The sequence below is a fragment of the Drosophila nasuta genome, chromosome X (genome assembly GCF_023558535.2).
Source record: "Drosophila nasuta strain 15112-1781.00 chromosome X, ASM2355853v1, whole genome shotgun sequence".
Lineage (NCBI taxonomy): Eukaryota > Metazoa > Arthropoda > Insecta > Diptera > Drosophilidae > Drosophila > Drosophila nasuta.
Window position 1 is genome coordinate 21,791,821 of NC_083459.1, and position 12,449 is coordinate 21,804,269.

General features: G+C 44.6%; 7 protein-coding genes across 11 annotated transcripts in view; 3 read left to right on the top strand and 4 right to left on the bottom strand.

The window, feature by feature from the left end:
* LOC132796390 (uncharacterized) overlaps positions 1-12,449 on the bottom strand; it is a 46,978-nt gene that overhangs the window by 19,346 nt on the left and 15,183 nt on the right.
* LOC132796392 (mothers against decapentaplegic homolog 3) lies at positions 310-4,730 on the bottom strand. Its single transcript, XM_060807552.1, has 2 exons — positions 3,736-4,730; positions 310-2,875 (listed from the first exon to the last, which is right to left on the bottom strand). The coding sequence occupies exon 2, from the start codon at positions 2,444-2,446 to the stop codon at positions 992-994; it is 1,455 nt and encodes a 484-aa protein (XP_060663535.1). The 5' UTR covers positions 2,447-2,875; positions 3,736-4,730; the 3' UTR covers positions 310-991.
* Positions 5,057-6,416, bottom strand: LOC132796393 (uncharacterized). Of its 3 annotated transcripts, none has more exons than XM_060807553.1 (2): positions 6,324-6,416; positions 5,057-6,253 (listed from the first exon to the last, which is right to left on the bottom strand). In XM_060807553.1, exon 2 carries the CDS (start codon positions 6,195-6,197, stop codon positions 5,148-5,150), a length of 1,050 nt encoding a protein of 349 aa, XP_060663536.1. In that variant the 5' UTR covers positions 6,198-6,253; positions 6,324-6,416; the 3' UTR covers positions 5,057-5,147. The 3 variants fall into 3 exon arrangements, with proteins under 3 accessions (XP_060663536.1, XP_060663537.1, XP_060663538.1); XM_060807554.1 differs by having other exon boundaries at positions 5,057-6,237; positions 6,294-6,362; XM_060807555.1 differs by having other exon boundaries at positions 5,057-6,237; positions 6,324-6,339.
* On the bottom strand, positions 6,548-8,330 carry LOC132796391 (phenylalanine--tRNA ligase alpha subunit). The gene has a single exon (XM_060807551.1). It carries the CDS (start codon positions 8,191-8,193, stop codon positions 6,700-6,702), a length of 1,494 nt encoding a protein of 497 aa, XP_060663534.1. The 5' UTR covers positions 8,194-8,330; the 3' UTR covers positions 6,548-6,699.
* Positions 8,403-9,460, top strand: LOC132796396 (zinc finger protein ZFP2-like). The gene has a single exon (XM_060807557.1). It carries the CDS (start codon positions 8,475-8,477, stop codon positions 9,372-9,374), a length of 900 nt encoding a protein of 299 aa, XP_060663540.1. The 5' UTR covers positions 8,403-8,474; the 3' UTR covers positions 9,375-9,460.
* On the top strand, positions 9,727-11,409 carry LOC132796397 (gastrula zinc finger protein XlCGF26.1). The gene is made up of 2 exons (XM_060807558.1): positions 9,727-10,155; positions 10,196-11,409. The coding sequence occupies exons 1-2, from the start codon at positions 9,853-9,855 to the stop codon at positions 11,237-11,239; spliced, it is 1,347 nt and encodes a 448-aa protein (XP_060663541.1). The 5' UTR covers positions 9,727-9,852; the 3' UTR covers positions 11,240-11,409.
* Positions 11,634-12,374, top strand: LOC132795612 (zinc finger protein 626-like). 3 transcript variants are annotated; one of them, XM_060806410.1, is made up of 2 exons: positions 11,634-11,673; positions 11,791-12,374. In XM_060806410.1, exons 1-2 carry the CDS (start codon positions 11,653-11,655, stop codon positions 12,238-12,240), a joined length of 471 nt encoding a protein of 156 aa, XP_060662393.1. In that variant the 5' UTR covers positions 11,634-11,652; the 3' UTR covers positions 12,241-12,374. The 3 variants fall into 3 exon arrangements, with proteins under 3 accessions (XP_060662393.1, XP_060662392.1, XP_060662391.1); XM_060806409.1 differs by having other exon boundaries at positions 11,655-11,730; positions 11,794-12,374; XM_060806408.1 differs by having other exon boundaries at positions 11,656-11,730.

Genomic DNA, 12,449 nt, shown 5'->3' on the forward strand with positions numbered 1-12,449 from the left:
GCACCAAGTGTTTTTTGTTTTTCTTGTTCCATTCATTTTTGCAACTTAAAACGATCTATGCGTGCTTTGCTTTTGTTTTTTCCTTTCATTTTTTTTGCTGCTTAATTTCTGTTAATTTAAGATTTTAACACACACATACTAAGCGAAGAATGTAAACGCTATAAACAACATTCATATGACATATTTGTTTCTTTTTTCCACTTTAAAATATTTATATGTATATTTTCTCTTTGTCTCCCTCTCTCTTTTTAGATAGCTCATATGTGTTTTGTGTGTGTGTGTGTAAGCTTCAAGCTTGATAAATCCCAGTTTCTGTTTTTTTTTTTTTGTTCCGTGCTATGCTCAATCTTAGAAAAACATTTTCCAAATCACCTGAAGTTTTCTTTTTTTGTTTGTTTTTAGTTCTTTCACAAAGAATTTTGAATCTCTATCGCGCGTTGTGCAACACTGTTGCCTGTGCTTTCCCTATCGAATTTTTTCAGCTCTATGTACCAAGAAAATTGTCGAGTTTTCTTTACTTTAAAAAATGTCTGGAGCTGCCCCACAATGAATCAATGCCTATCAAACGTTTTGGCTTCTATGTCTCTCATCCTCCTATGTGCGCTACATACAATTTCTCTGCTTAGATCTACGCACTAAAAATCCCTAATGCAAAATACATGATCTCTGCCTTTCCTTTCACTTTCTATGTAGATAAACATACATATATATATATATAGAAGTTCTCTCTCTCTCTTTTTATATATAATTTTATATATATATATATGATTCTGTTAGCTCTGAGCATACTTCTTTGTAAATGTTTTGTGTGTCTCTTTCTCGCAAAAAAAAAAATTTTATCATAATATTAATTAATAATAATAGGGTTAGGTTATATAGTGCATGTACATATAAGTATATAGATCGAAGAGATGTGTTTTGTTTGTTGTGTGTGGTGTTGTGTGCTGTTGTTCTTTGTTTGTTGTTGTTGTTCTTGTTATAGATGATTCGCTTACGACATGGAACTGCAGGGCAAACGAGGCGAACCCATTTGGGTGAGCACACGATCCAGCCACTGCAACGGTCCATTCAGATGCAGCTCAATCCAGCAGGGCGTCGATGTGACCGTCTGACGTCGATACTCGGCACCCCAACCCTTCACAAATGACATCCGGATGGTGCACATGCGTGTCAGCTGATAGACGGCCTCGAATCCCTGCGACACCGATTGCGATAGTAGAGCGGCAAACTCCTGATTGTTGAAGATCTTCAGATTGCAACCGGGAGGGATTTTACAAACGGTTGCCGGGTGCCAGCCATAGCGTTGATTGCAATTTGGGCTCTGGACAAAGATCGATGAATCGCTGAGGCATTCGGCAAAGACCTCGCCGCCGATGTAATAGAGCCGGACGCCCTTGCCGATGTGGCGACGCGTCTGCTCGACGACCTCGTTGCGATTGACATTGGAGAGCAGACCCAGGCAGAAGCGTTCCGAATTGGATGGATCGGTGAAACCGTCGACAGTGATCGAGGGTTGCGAGGCATGAAATGTTTCGCCAACGCGGGTGTTCAGCTCGTAATAGGAGATGGAACACCAGAAGGCTGGCTCATGGTACATCACGGGTGCCGCATCGGCGGGCGGTGTGAGACGCGACATGTTCATGTTATCGTTGGGATCAATCGGATCGCCATCTTCGCTCATATAGCCGGGCGGCGGAGTTCCGGTGTTTGGGATGCTGCTGCCAACGCTGAGTACGCTCGATTGTGAGTCCATGTTGCAGCTGCTGCTGCCACCGGTGGCAAACGATGATTGTTGTTGTTGCTGCTGTTGCTGTTGCAAGTGTTGTTGCTGCTGTTGATAATTGCTGCTGCTGGCAGCGGCTGTTGTGGTGCTGTTGCTACTGCTGTTGCTGCCACTGCCACCCAATTCCATATATTGTGGCGGACTAAGCGATGCACTGCGGATTATTGCAGCATTATATTCCGTATTATTTGGTATCTGATGCTGATGATTATCGAGCGGATAATCGACTATCGAATCGGGCGGCGTTGGCAGCGATTTCGGCACCAATATCGAGAGCTCAATCTTTTTGTAATGATACGGATTGATGCAGATGTCGTCCTTGCGCAAATGAAACGCGTACTCGCAATGATCGAGCGGTTTCAGTTCATTCTGTGACTGGAGATCGGGCCAGCGCCATAAGCGGCAATAGATGACGTGGGGCAAACCTTTGCGTAAACTTTCGCCGGTGGCAGCTGGTTTGCTGCGCGGCACCGTTACGCAGCGTGTGTTGCAATTCTGTGTGGAGATGGCGCGTTCCAATTCCTCGATCTGTGAGCTCTTCTTGATCTTCTTCACCAGATTGCGTACGGCCTTCTCCGACCACTTGCCCTCGACGCTGTTGTCCTCGTTGCCCTTTTTGAGTGCTAACAAACGTTTAACCACTTGCGGTGTGAATGGCAACATCTCACGTAGCCTGGACACTCAAACGCGCCCCCCGCTGCTTCTAACTACACACTACTCTCACAACAACAACAATTTCCCTTCCCCCAGCTGCCCCCACCGCCCTCCTTCCTTTCCAAGACACTCGCACACACACACAGTTAAACGCAGCAGCAGCGCACTGTGAAATCCTGCAAGTGCAAGCGAGTGAGCACGATTGCGATTCTGACTCCGATTCCAAATTCGATGCTGTTGCTATTGCTGTTTCGTTTCCTCCTCCTTCTCCTGTTGTTTTTAGTTGGTATTACCCAACACTGTTTGTTGTTGCTGCTTGCTCCTCCGCTGTTCTTTGCTTGTTGTTGTTGTGTATGATAGCTTTAATTTGTTTTGGTTTTTGTAGAATCGCTTTTGACGTGCCGTTTGTTGTTGTTGTAGTTGTTGTTGTCAGCGTTTCTAAAAAATGTTCATAATAGTTAGTTGTTTCGCTTGCATCTCTGTCTAACACACACTGAGTTGTGCTAAAATAATTAAAACTTGATAATTTGCATGCATGTGTGTGTATGAGTCTGTGTGTCTATGTATATATTTCTGTGTGTGTGTGTGTTTGTGCGTTCGAGAGCTGATAAAAAAAAGCATGAGACCATATCATGACGATGTTTGTGATAATTACGAGAGTCTGTGTGAGTTTCACACATGTATGTATGTGTGTGTGGATCACATATAAAATCAATCTAAGCGATTTGGCAGCAACAACAATAAATGCAGCTGCTGTGCAAGGCATCAAGGTGTGTGTGCAAATAAGTGTGCGTGAGCATTAGACGGGGGCGTTTTATGCCAAGGTCAACTGTCTGCAAAGCCAGACGACAACGCTGTGTGCGTAACAAATGACAGGCAGCGTACGCCAGAGGGCGCCACTGTGAGAAGACTGGAAGTAAACAAGGACAAACTAGCCAAGCACGCACAAAGCGCGACACTTTCCAAGTAGGCAACAGATAGTTACATTGATTACACACACACACACTAGCGCATTTGTAAAAACATGATAAGAGACGTTTGTATATGTATAATAAATACAAAAGTTATTTTTACTAGGTGCTGTCCCCTCTACGCTACTTCAAATGTTTCCATTCGATTTGCGACTGTTCAATTAAAGTGTGGCCAGCCTCTCGTCGGAGATCTGGAACACAATTGGCAAACATGACAAAATGAAGTTTCCACATACACACACACACACACACATGTTTATGCTTAGTGTAATGTGTAATTGTAAATGTAATTGGTTAATGTATTGCATGTGTATACGTGTTTATTACCTGAACAACAATTTCCTCATGTAAACAGCAGCAGCAAAAAAATGCAGTATACCCGGCACCTGCGATTGGAAGCTGGACGATCTTTGGCAGCAGTAAAACCAAAAACCAAAAAAATAGGTACTAAATGCAGCAACAACAAACGACACACACACACACGCACGTACACTCACTAACTAACAACAACACGCAGCGGCGACGTCAACGTCAACAGCGGCAGCGACGCGAACTGGAACGGGGAACGAACACACAACGCACTTCCACTTTTCTATGCAATTGCAACTAAGCTGTGTTGTTGCTTTTGATGGATTTCAGTGGCGTTGGCGGCACCGGAACCGGGCGCGTACGTCAAGTTTTTTCTCTTTTCGTTTTTTTGTATGTGTCTTTGGGCTTTCAGCTTTTGCTACGACTTTGTGGGGGAGGAGGGAATAGGGGGTTTTTAGTTGGTTGCTTGTTCGTCGGTCGCTGATTTCAATTTGTGTATGTCTTGTGCGCGCGCAAGAAAGTGACAGCTAGACACACATACACATACAACGACACATGCACACACACACACAGTTTTATATACAGCGAAATGTTCCTGCTGCTGCTGCTGTCGCTGCTCTGCTTCTGTCGTCTGCTGCTGCTGCTCTGCCTCTGCTGCTGACCTTTCGCACTTTATGATTACTTTTCTAGTGCCCTTTCCACTGCCACAGCTGTTTTTTGATCACGAATTTCTGGTTACCCAGCGTTTTGCGTTGTGCGTTGGATACGTTTTTCTTTTCTATTGTATTTTTTGTGTGCTTTATATTTTGTATTATCGATTGATTTATACTGCGTGTATAAGAAGGGGACCCGAGATCTATGCCGAAAAAGCACACCGTTCGCTCTGTCGTCTGCTGTTTTGTATTTCCTCACAATACATATACGCAGTTCTTATTCGCATTCTCTGCTACAACTGCTGCTGCTGCTACTGTTTCTGCTTCTTCCGTCTGTGTCGCGTATTGTATCTGTGTGTGCCTAGAGTATATGTGTGTGAGTGTGTTCTTTTGTCTGAAATTATGTATTCAGCAAGAGCGATGATTTTTAGCTTATCGATAGTGGCGAGCTTACAGGGTGACCAGTTACTACTAGTATATTTGTGCAAGCTACAAGATAGTATATTTTAACGGCTACTCACAGCCCTTAGCGAGCTATCGATAACACATTGACAATTCGCAAATAGCTAATTGGATTTAATTATTTTTGGATTTGTTTTAATAAACGAATCAATTATAATCAAGGCGCTGTTTTTGTTATCTTTTAACAAGTCACCGCTACCCAAATATCGATAACACTTTGCTAATTGGAAATTTGATTTTATTTGTTGTTTTAAATTTGTTAATTAATTTATAATGTCAACCTTTGCACATATATAATTTAAGTTGTAGCACCGATTATGTGCGGGATATACGCCACGATTTTTGCAATGATTCCTTAATTCGTTCATCTGGCGACGGTGTATCGAATAGAAATCGTTTCAAATTAGAACCGTAATCCTGCCGCTGACACATCTTCAAATGCTGCAATTCCAATTGGGACGCGGCGTATTTCAGTTGCGGTTTTCTAGGCTGCGGATAACCCACTGATCTGTCCATAAACTTGCCAATAATACTTGATTTCTCCTCAATTTCTACAATAGGTTGCGATTCGATGTCAGTCTGTGTCTTTAACTGTGTTTTTGACAAGAGTCCAGCATTCAAACGGCTGCGCAAACCATCGCAACCAATGAATGGTATATCAAAATGCTCCGTTACCAGCGTTGCCTTTCGGATTGACACTTTTGTGGCTGCCTCACGAGGTGGCGCATCCTTTGGCATCGCAATCACAGCGGTTGTCAAATCGATCAGTGGCACTGTTTCCGTGGCAATCTTCAGCTTCTTGACCCCCTGCTCCACTTGCGTCACCTCGGTCAGTGAATTGTTTTGACTGTGCAGCTTGTTTAGCAAAGGAATATTTAGTTGTGGCTCTTGTGGCAATGTTTCTGTAGCAATTTTCAGCTTCTTGACGCCCTGCTCCACTTGCGTCACCTCGGTCAGCGAATTGTTTTGACTGCGCAGCTTGTTCAGTAAAGGAATATTCAGTTGTGGCTCCTCCAGCGCCTCACCGCTGGCTGTGCGCAGCTTGGGTATGGTGAAGCCACCTAATGTGGGCAGCTGGTCACCAACTGAAGACGACGCCGCCTTTTGTTGCTCACGTCGTCGCTTGATCTCGTTGAGCAGCAGCTCATTGTGGGCATCGGCTGCACGATGTTGTGCTTCCTGGGCGGCAAGCGCCTCGGCTGTGTTTGGCTGGTGACCCAGATTCAGCTGTGGTATCTTCAGTTGTGGTATGACGAATCGTTGACCAATTGTTGTGCCAAGCATCGTTTGCTGTTGACTGCGCTTGTTATTCTCCTTGTCCAGCTCGGGATCTGTATCTGTGTTTGTATTGGCCATCATCATCATGAACCGTGGCGTGTTTTATGTATAAAAATGCGATACGTTTCTAAAAAAAAACAAAACTAACGAAATTTGTGTATACAACAAAAACAAAAGTGTAACCTTTGTGTTTCGATAGATTATTTTGTTTACCATTTGTGTTGTTGATTGCAATCAACAGTCAAACACAACACTGCAATAACAATAAACTGGCACATTTCCAACACTGAAACAGACATCGCTTGCACCATCACGAGAGAGTTATCGCACAACAGTTATCACTTTTAAGTGTTGTGAAGTGTAAAGAGCGCGATTTTTAAAATTTGATATTTTGAATCAAATTTAATTTAAAAAAAATAGAGTTTAATTAAATAAAAAACCTGCGCTTTTCTAGCACTGCAACACAGTTATAGCATTTATTGTAAGTCGCGCGCTAGGCGCCTAATTTCGAATCAGGCATTTTAAATAGCATTTCAATTGATTTAAATAGCAAATGCAAAGGTGTAGGAAAAGAAATAGATTGAGAAAACTAAACATGGTCCAGACGGCAAATGGGTCCTTCCTCCACCATCTTCAAATCGACCTTGGGACCAACCAAGTCACGTATATTGTTAATGCCATATTTGATCATTGTCGGACGCTCCAGAGACAATCCCCAAGCAATCACATTCACATTCTCTGGCAGACCCATGGGCAGCAACATTTCCGGCCTGAAGACGCCCGAATTACCCACCTCAATCCATTTGGCTAAGCCAGGGTGATAGCAAAAGATCTCCATGCTGGGCTCTGTATACGGATTGTAAGCTGGCTTAAATTCCAGCTGTGTGATACCCAATTTACGGAAGAATTCGTACAGTGTGCCAATCAGATCGCCCAACGTCAGGCCCACATCCGCGATGACACCCTCCACCTGATGGAACTCGGCCAAATGGGTGGCATCCAACGTCTCGTTACGGAACACCTTATCGATGCTAAAGTATTTCGCTGGCTTAAAGCCGCCCTCCTGATTGGCCAGCTTGAACAGCATGCGCGCACTCACGGCTGTTGTGTGCGTGCGTAACAGATTCTTCTGCGCCTCCGACAGCTTCCAGTCGTAGCCATAGCCCAGCGAACCGTAGCCGCCAGTGGAATGAACGCTCTTCACGCGCTGCAAATAGTCCTGTGGAAACTTGAAGCTTTGCGCTGGCCGATTGATAAAGAATGTGTCGTGAGCATCGCGAGCCGGATGCTGTTGGGGTTGATAGAGTGCATCAAAGTTCCAGAACGATGATTCCACATAGTTGTTGGTGGGCATCTCCGAGAAGCCCATTTCCAGAAAGATCTGTCGGAATTCCGTGCGCACCTTGAGCAGTGGATGCAAGTGGCCACGCGTTGGTGTCGCACCCAATGCATCAAAGTTGTACGACTTGAATTTGAGCTGTTCCCAGAGGCCGCTGCTTAGCATCTCCATGGTCAAATCGGTTTCCAGTTTGGTCAGCGTGGTGGCGAATTCGGGACCTTTGGTCAATACAAAACTCTTCGTGGTGGTCTCTTGTAGTAGCTTACGCTTCTTGTAGTCGGCCACATCCTTGGCGGGCAGCTGCAACTTACCGCTGGCCACCAATACGAGTTGCTCCTTAACGCTGTCGACGATCTGATCGACTTTGCGGCGAATGAGTGGCGGATTCACCGTTTTGTCGAGCAGCAGCCAACCTTGTGACATGGCCTTGCTGAAACCGACCTTGGCATTGGCACCGCCAGCAGCCATTAGAGCGGCCTGAGCGATTCCCTCGGCGGGCACCGAGGCATAAACGATTGCTTCGTGGCTGCCATGCTGCACCACCGATTGTCCCTCGTCTGTGAGAGCGAGGGTCTTGTGTGTGGCCGTCTCCGCTTTGACAAGCTCACCATGCGCCTGTATGCTCTTGAGGGCGCCGACAACCTTTTGATGGTCCACATTGAATTGCGTGGCAAGATCGAGTGTATCGACTTTGTCCACCTGCTCCAGTTGTTGCAGTATGCGCTCAGTGAGATCGGGATGCATGTCTGGCTGTTAGCAATTCTCGTGCAATGTGTTCTTTTTGACAATAATGTGCACACTTTGTAAATTTTGCAAAATTGTAATGCACAAATTACAAATCGCGTGTTGCTGTTGTCGATACAAAAAAAACTAACACCGGTGCAATCGATACGCTTATCGACCGATATATCGATGCAAATACAAATATATTGAAACACAAACTTATCGCCTCCCGTTTTCACTTAGTGTTGGTAAATTGCGCAAGTATAGTATTTGTTTATTTTCATGCACAGCAATAAAGGGAAATGTTGAAAGTTGTAAACAATAGTAAAAAATGTGCAGAAATCTATTGCAACACATTAGTTCCGCCGACATACAACATTCTTTGCATATGTGGCAAATCTATTGATGAGTATTTATCATTTTGTGAGCATTTTTACAATGAACATTTGCTCAAACAACAAGATGTGGGAAATCAAGGAGATAAAGAGGAGGACGAAGATCAGACTCTCAAAACTGAAGTATGTCTTGAGGAACCACTGCTTGTGCTGCCCTCCTCTTCAGACAGTGAAGGCGACACGCTTACAGACAGCCAGGAGACGAGTTCGAGGCCAGAACGACGCGCTTACAAGGAACGCAATAAACCCAACACGTGCAGCTATTGTGGACGGATATTTAGACGCCGTCATCTGCTAGACACACACCTCAACATACACACGGGCCGCAAGCCGCATCAATGCCACAAGTGTGGCAAACAGTTTCGAGCCATCACCACATTGACGCGTCACTTGCGGACGCACGAAAAACGCCAGGAGCATCAACAATGTAAGCATTGCGACAAACAATTCACGCATCGCAGTGCTTTAGTTAGCCACGAGATGCGGCACACTCAGGTGCGTCGCTGGGCATGTAGCAGCTGCGATAAAAGCTTTTATACGCGCAATCAAATGGACACTCATCAACGCAAATTGCATGCTATGTTAGCTGAAGAGACTGCTGACAACGCCTCTGGTCACTTGCCTTTTTCTTGTGAGCTTTGTGGGAATAGTTATCGCAGCGCTTCCATGCTGAGCACGCATAAGTTAAATAAACACTATCGTTTGGCTAAATATGCTTGTGAGCAATGTGATAAGAAGTTTATGGATGCTGAGCGCTTGCAGCAGCATCAACTAATTCATAAAAAGCCTGAAATCGTAATAAAATAATATATTTTTTGTTAACTAATGCAGTAAATATTCACCTTAAAGATTTTTTAAAAATACCGCAACCATTGACAGTGTTGCAGAGCACGAGCAGCAAAACAGCTTTTAAACGCTTTTTAAAAATGGCGCCCATGCAGTCAACTTAACGCAACTGGCAACAGCAGTTGCTTTACTTGCCTAAGATGTTGCTATTTAAACACCATAAAACATTGTGCAAAAGTTGTCTCCAAATTGGAAAACCTTTAAGCATTTAACGACTTTTGCATTTAAACGTCAACGATATTTAAAAATGGCACCATTGCAAGTTGTAGTGCTGTGCAGCGTGAAAAAAGCTTAAACAGCTGTTGCTGGATAGCCTATCGAACTATCGACTATGGAAATTACAAATTTGTTTGCGTTGATCCCACTCACACACAATACACAACCAACAAATTCAAAACAAACAAATGTGTGGTAGCCGAGTACAAAATCAAAAAACAAAATGCTGAAAGCACTCAAACCGGACACATTCGCAGCCAGTGCGAATGCTAGGTGCGGTGAAGTGTATTTCCAGAGCCTAAACAGCTATCGCATCGACTGCGCCTTCTGTGACATGAAGTGCTTTGTGTTTGCCGACTTTCTGCTGCACATACAGAACGAGCACTTTGAACACGAGCTGCTCAAAACGGAGAAACTGCTATTACCCACCAAACAGGAGCAGCTGGACGATAGCTTGCCAACGCAAGCGCCACAAGTGAATCCTTTTACCTGGTATGAGGTAGCCAACGATGATGAGGGATTGGCTGCCGACGATGATGACGATGAGAGTGGCAGTGAGCAAGCAGCTAAAAAAGGAAGACAACGAGGAGGAGAAGGATCCCGTTGATGTGTCCAGCAATGCCATAAGCATCATGAAGTGGGATACTAAAACTAAACGCAATGGTCGCGAATCTTTGCGTCACACACGCGCCTTAAAAGTCGACTACAACGAGGAGTCAGAACTGGAGCAGGAGCTGGATGAGCGGCCTAACAAAGCGCAGCTGGACTGCGCGTATTGTGACAAAAGCTATCAAAGCCATAAGCTGCTCGAACGTCACATGGAGCGACAACACAAAAGCGAAGGGAACGATGATGATGATGATGCTGGCGATGCTGATGCTGACTATGAGCCACCACCACAGGTGACATCCACAACGTGCCACAAATGCGAACATTGCGATAAAGTCTATCAGGGCAAATACACTTTGCGTCAGCATGTGAAGCGAGATCATGCCATCAACGTGGCGGAAACGTTCATCTGCCTGGAGTGCAATGTCCAATTGCCGCGTCTTCGGCTGCTCGACGAGCATGTGGTCAAGATGCATGGCGGAGCACCGTGTGTGATCTGCGGCCGTCGCTACAAGACACGGCATGAACTGAAACGTCACCAGGTGAAGCACACAAACGAGCGGAATGTGGCATGCAATCATCCAGGGTGCGAGAAGCGTTTCCTAACCACACGGCACATGCGCAATCACAGCAAAGTGCACTCGGAGCAGAAGAATTTCGTGTGCGAAAGCTGTGGCTATAGTTGTCGCAACAAGGAAACGTTGCGCGTCCATTTGCGGAGTCACACGGGAGAACGTCCGTTTGGCTGTAAAGTGTGCGATAAGCGTTTCCCCTCGCATTCGGGATTGCGAGAACATATGGCCATGCACTCGACGGAACGCCCGCATGTCTGCAAGGTCTGTGGCGCCACATTCTCGCGACAAAAGGGGCTGTATCATCATAAGTTCTTGCATACGGCAACGAAGCAATTTGTGTGCAAGCTCTGTGGCAATGCGTATGCTCAGGCGGCGGGTCTGGCGGGGCACATGCGCAAGCATCGCGACGTTGAGCTCAATGCTTAATTGTTATCATGTTTAACAGCACGTATCTTCCTTTCAAGTTTAAGCGTTTTGTCACTTTTGCTGCTTATCTGCAATGTAGTTTGTGCATACATACATAAATATATAATGATTCTAGTGTTTAAGAACTCAGGCAATAGGTTAGACACCAATTAAATTACGTTTTACGTATACATACATTTTGAAAAAAATTAAAACTCTTATCTGATCGGTTTTCAACAAGGCTTCGTTTTGATTTGAATATGCCGCATATTTTCTGTTATCGTTTGATTAATCGAGTTAAACTGATGCATTAGTATGTTATCGCTTGACTAATCGATAATCGATAACAATCGAATTAAGTAGGGGGCATTTGTGGGGCAAATAATCGTTTAATTTTAGCCGTTGCATTGTGACAACAATTAATCGCTCACCAAATGCCAAATCAACCATTTAATGTAATGCCAATGATTAAATTTAGCATACACACGGTGACAATGGAAAGCGAAGCATTCGTAAGCGCATTGCATGACTAGCATACTAAAATTTTCCACAAATTGCACTACAATTTGCAGCAGAAATGTGGCTCAGAGTCCAAGCAGCAACAAGAAGACATCTCGAAGGATTCCTTTCTGCGTCATATGTGCGAATATTGTGGCTACAGGACAAGCATACGTGGAAATTTGCGAATACATAAGCGTCGCCATACAGGAGAGAAGCCCTTTTGTTGCACCACTTGTAACGCCAGTTTTGTGGCGCAATATCAATTGACCACACATAAGGAGCGGCATGTGGATGCGAATCAACGACGTTGTCGATACATGTGTCAGGTGTGCAATGTAGGTTTTCTGAGTGCACGCTCTCTGTATCATCATAGGTCTCTGCATGCGGCAGTTAAGCTATATAAATGCACAATGTGCGACAAGTCCTATGCACAGGCTGCAGGATATGCGCAGCACAAGCGTTGGCATCGTCAGCAAAACGAGCGAGTAACCGCCAAAAGCAAACCGAATGTTTCGAATTAGCGCGCCCACTCACGTTTAACAACACTAGACTGCTATGTCTATCGAACGGCACTTTGCAGTTGTTTGCTTCGTTTCAATTTAGACATTTTTATAGCAGCAATACATTTTTAAATAAAAGGCAAAAACAGCACATAAGAGCAATGTATAATCAATTAACCTTTATTTTTGCGAATACTAGCGAAAGTTCAATCAACACTTATCGTCAGTGC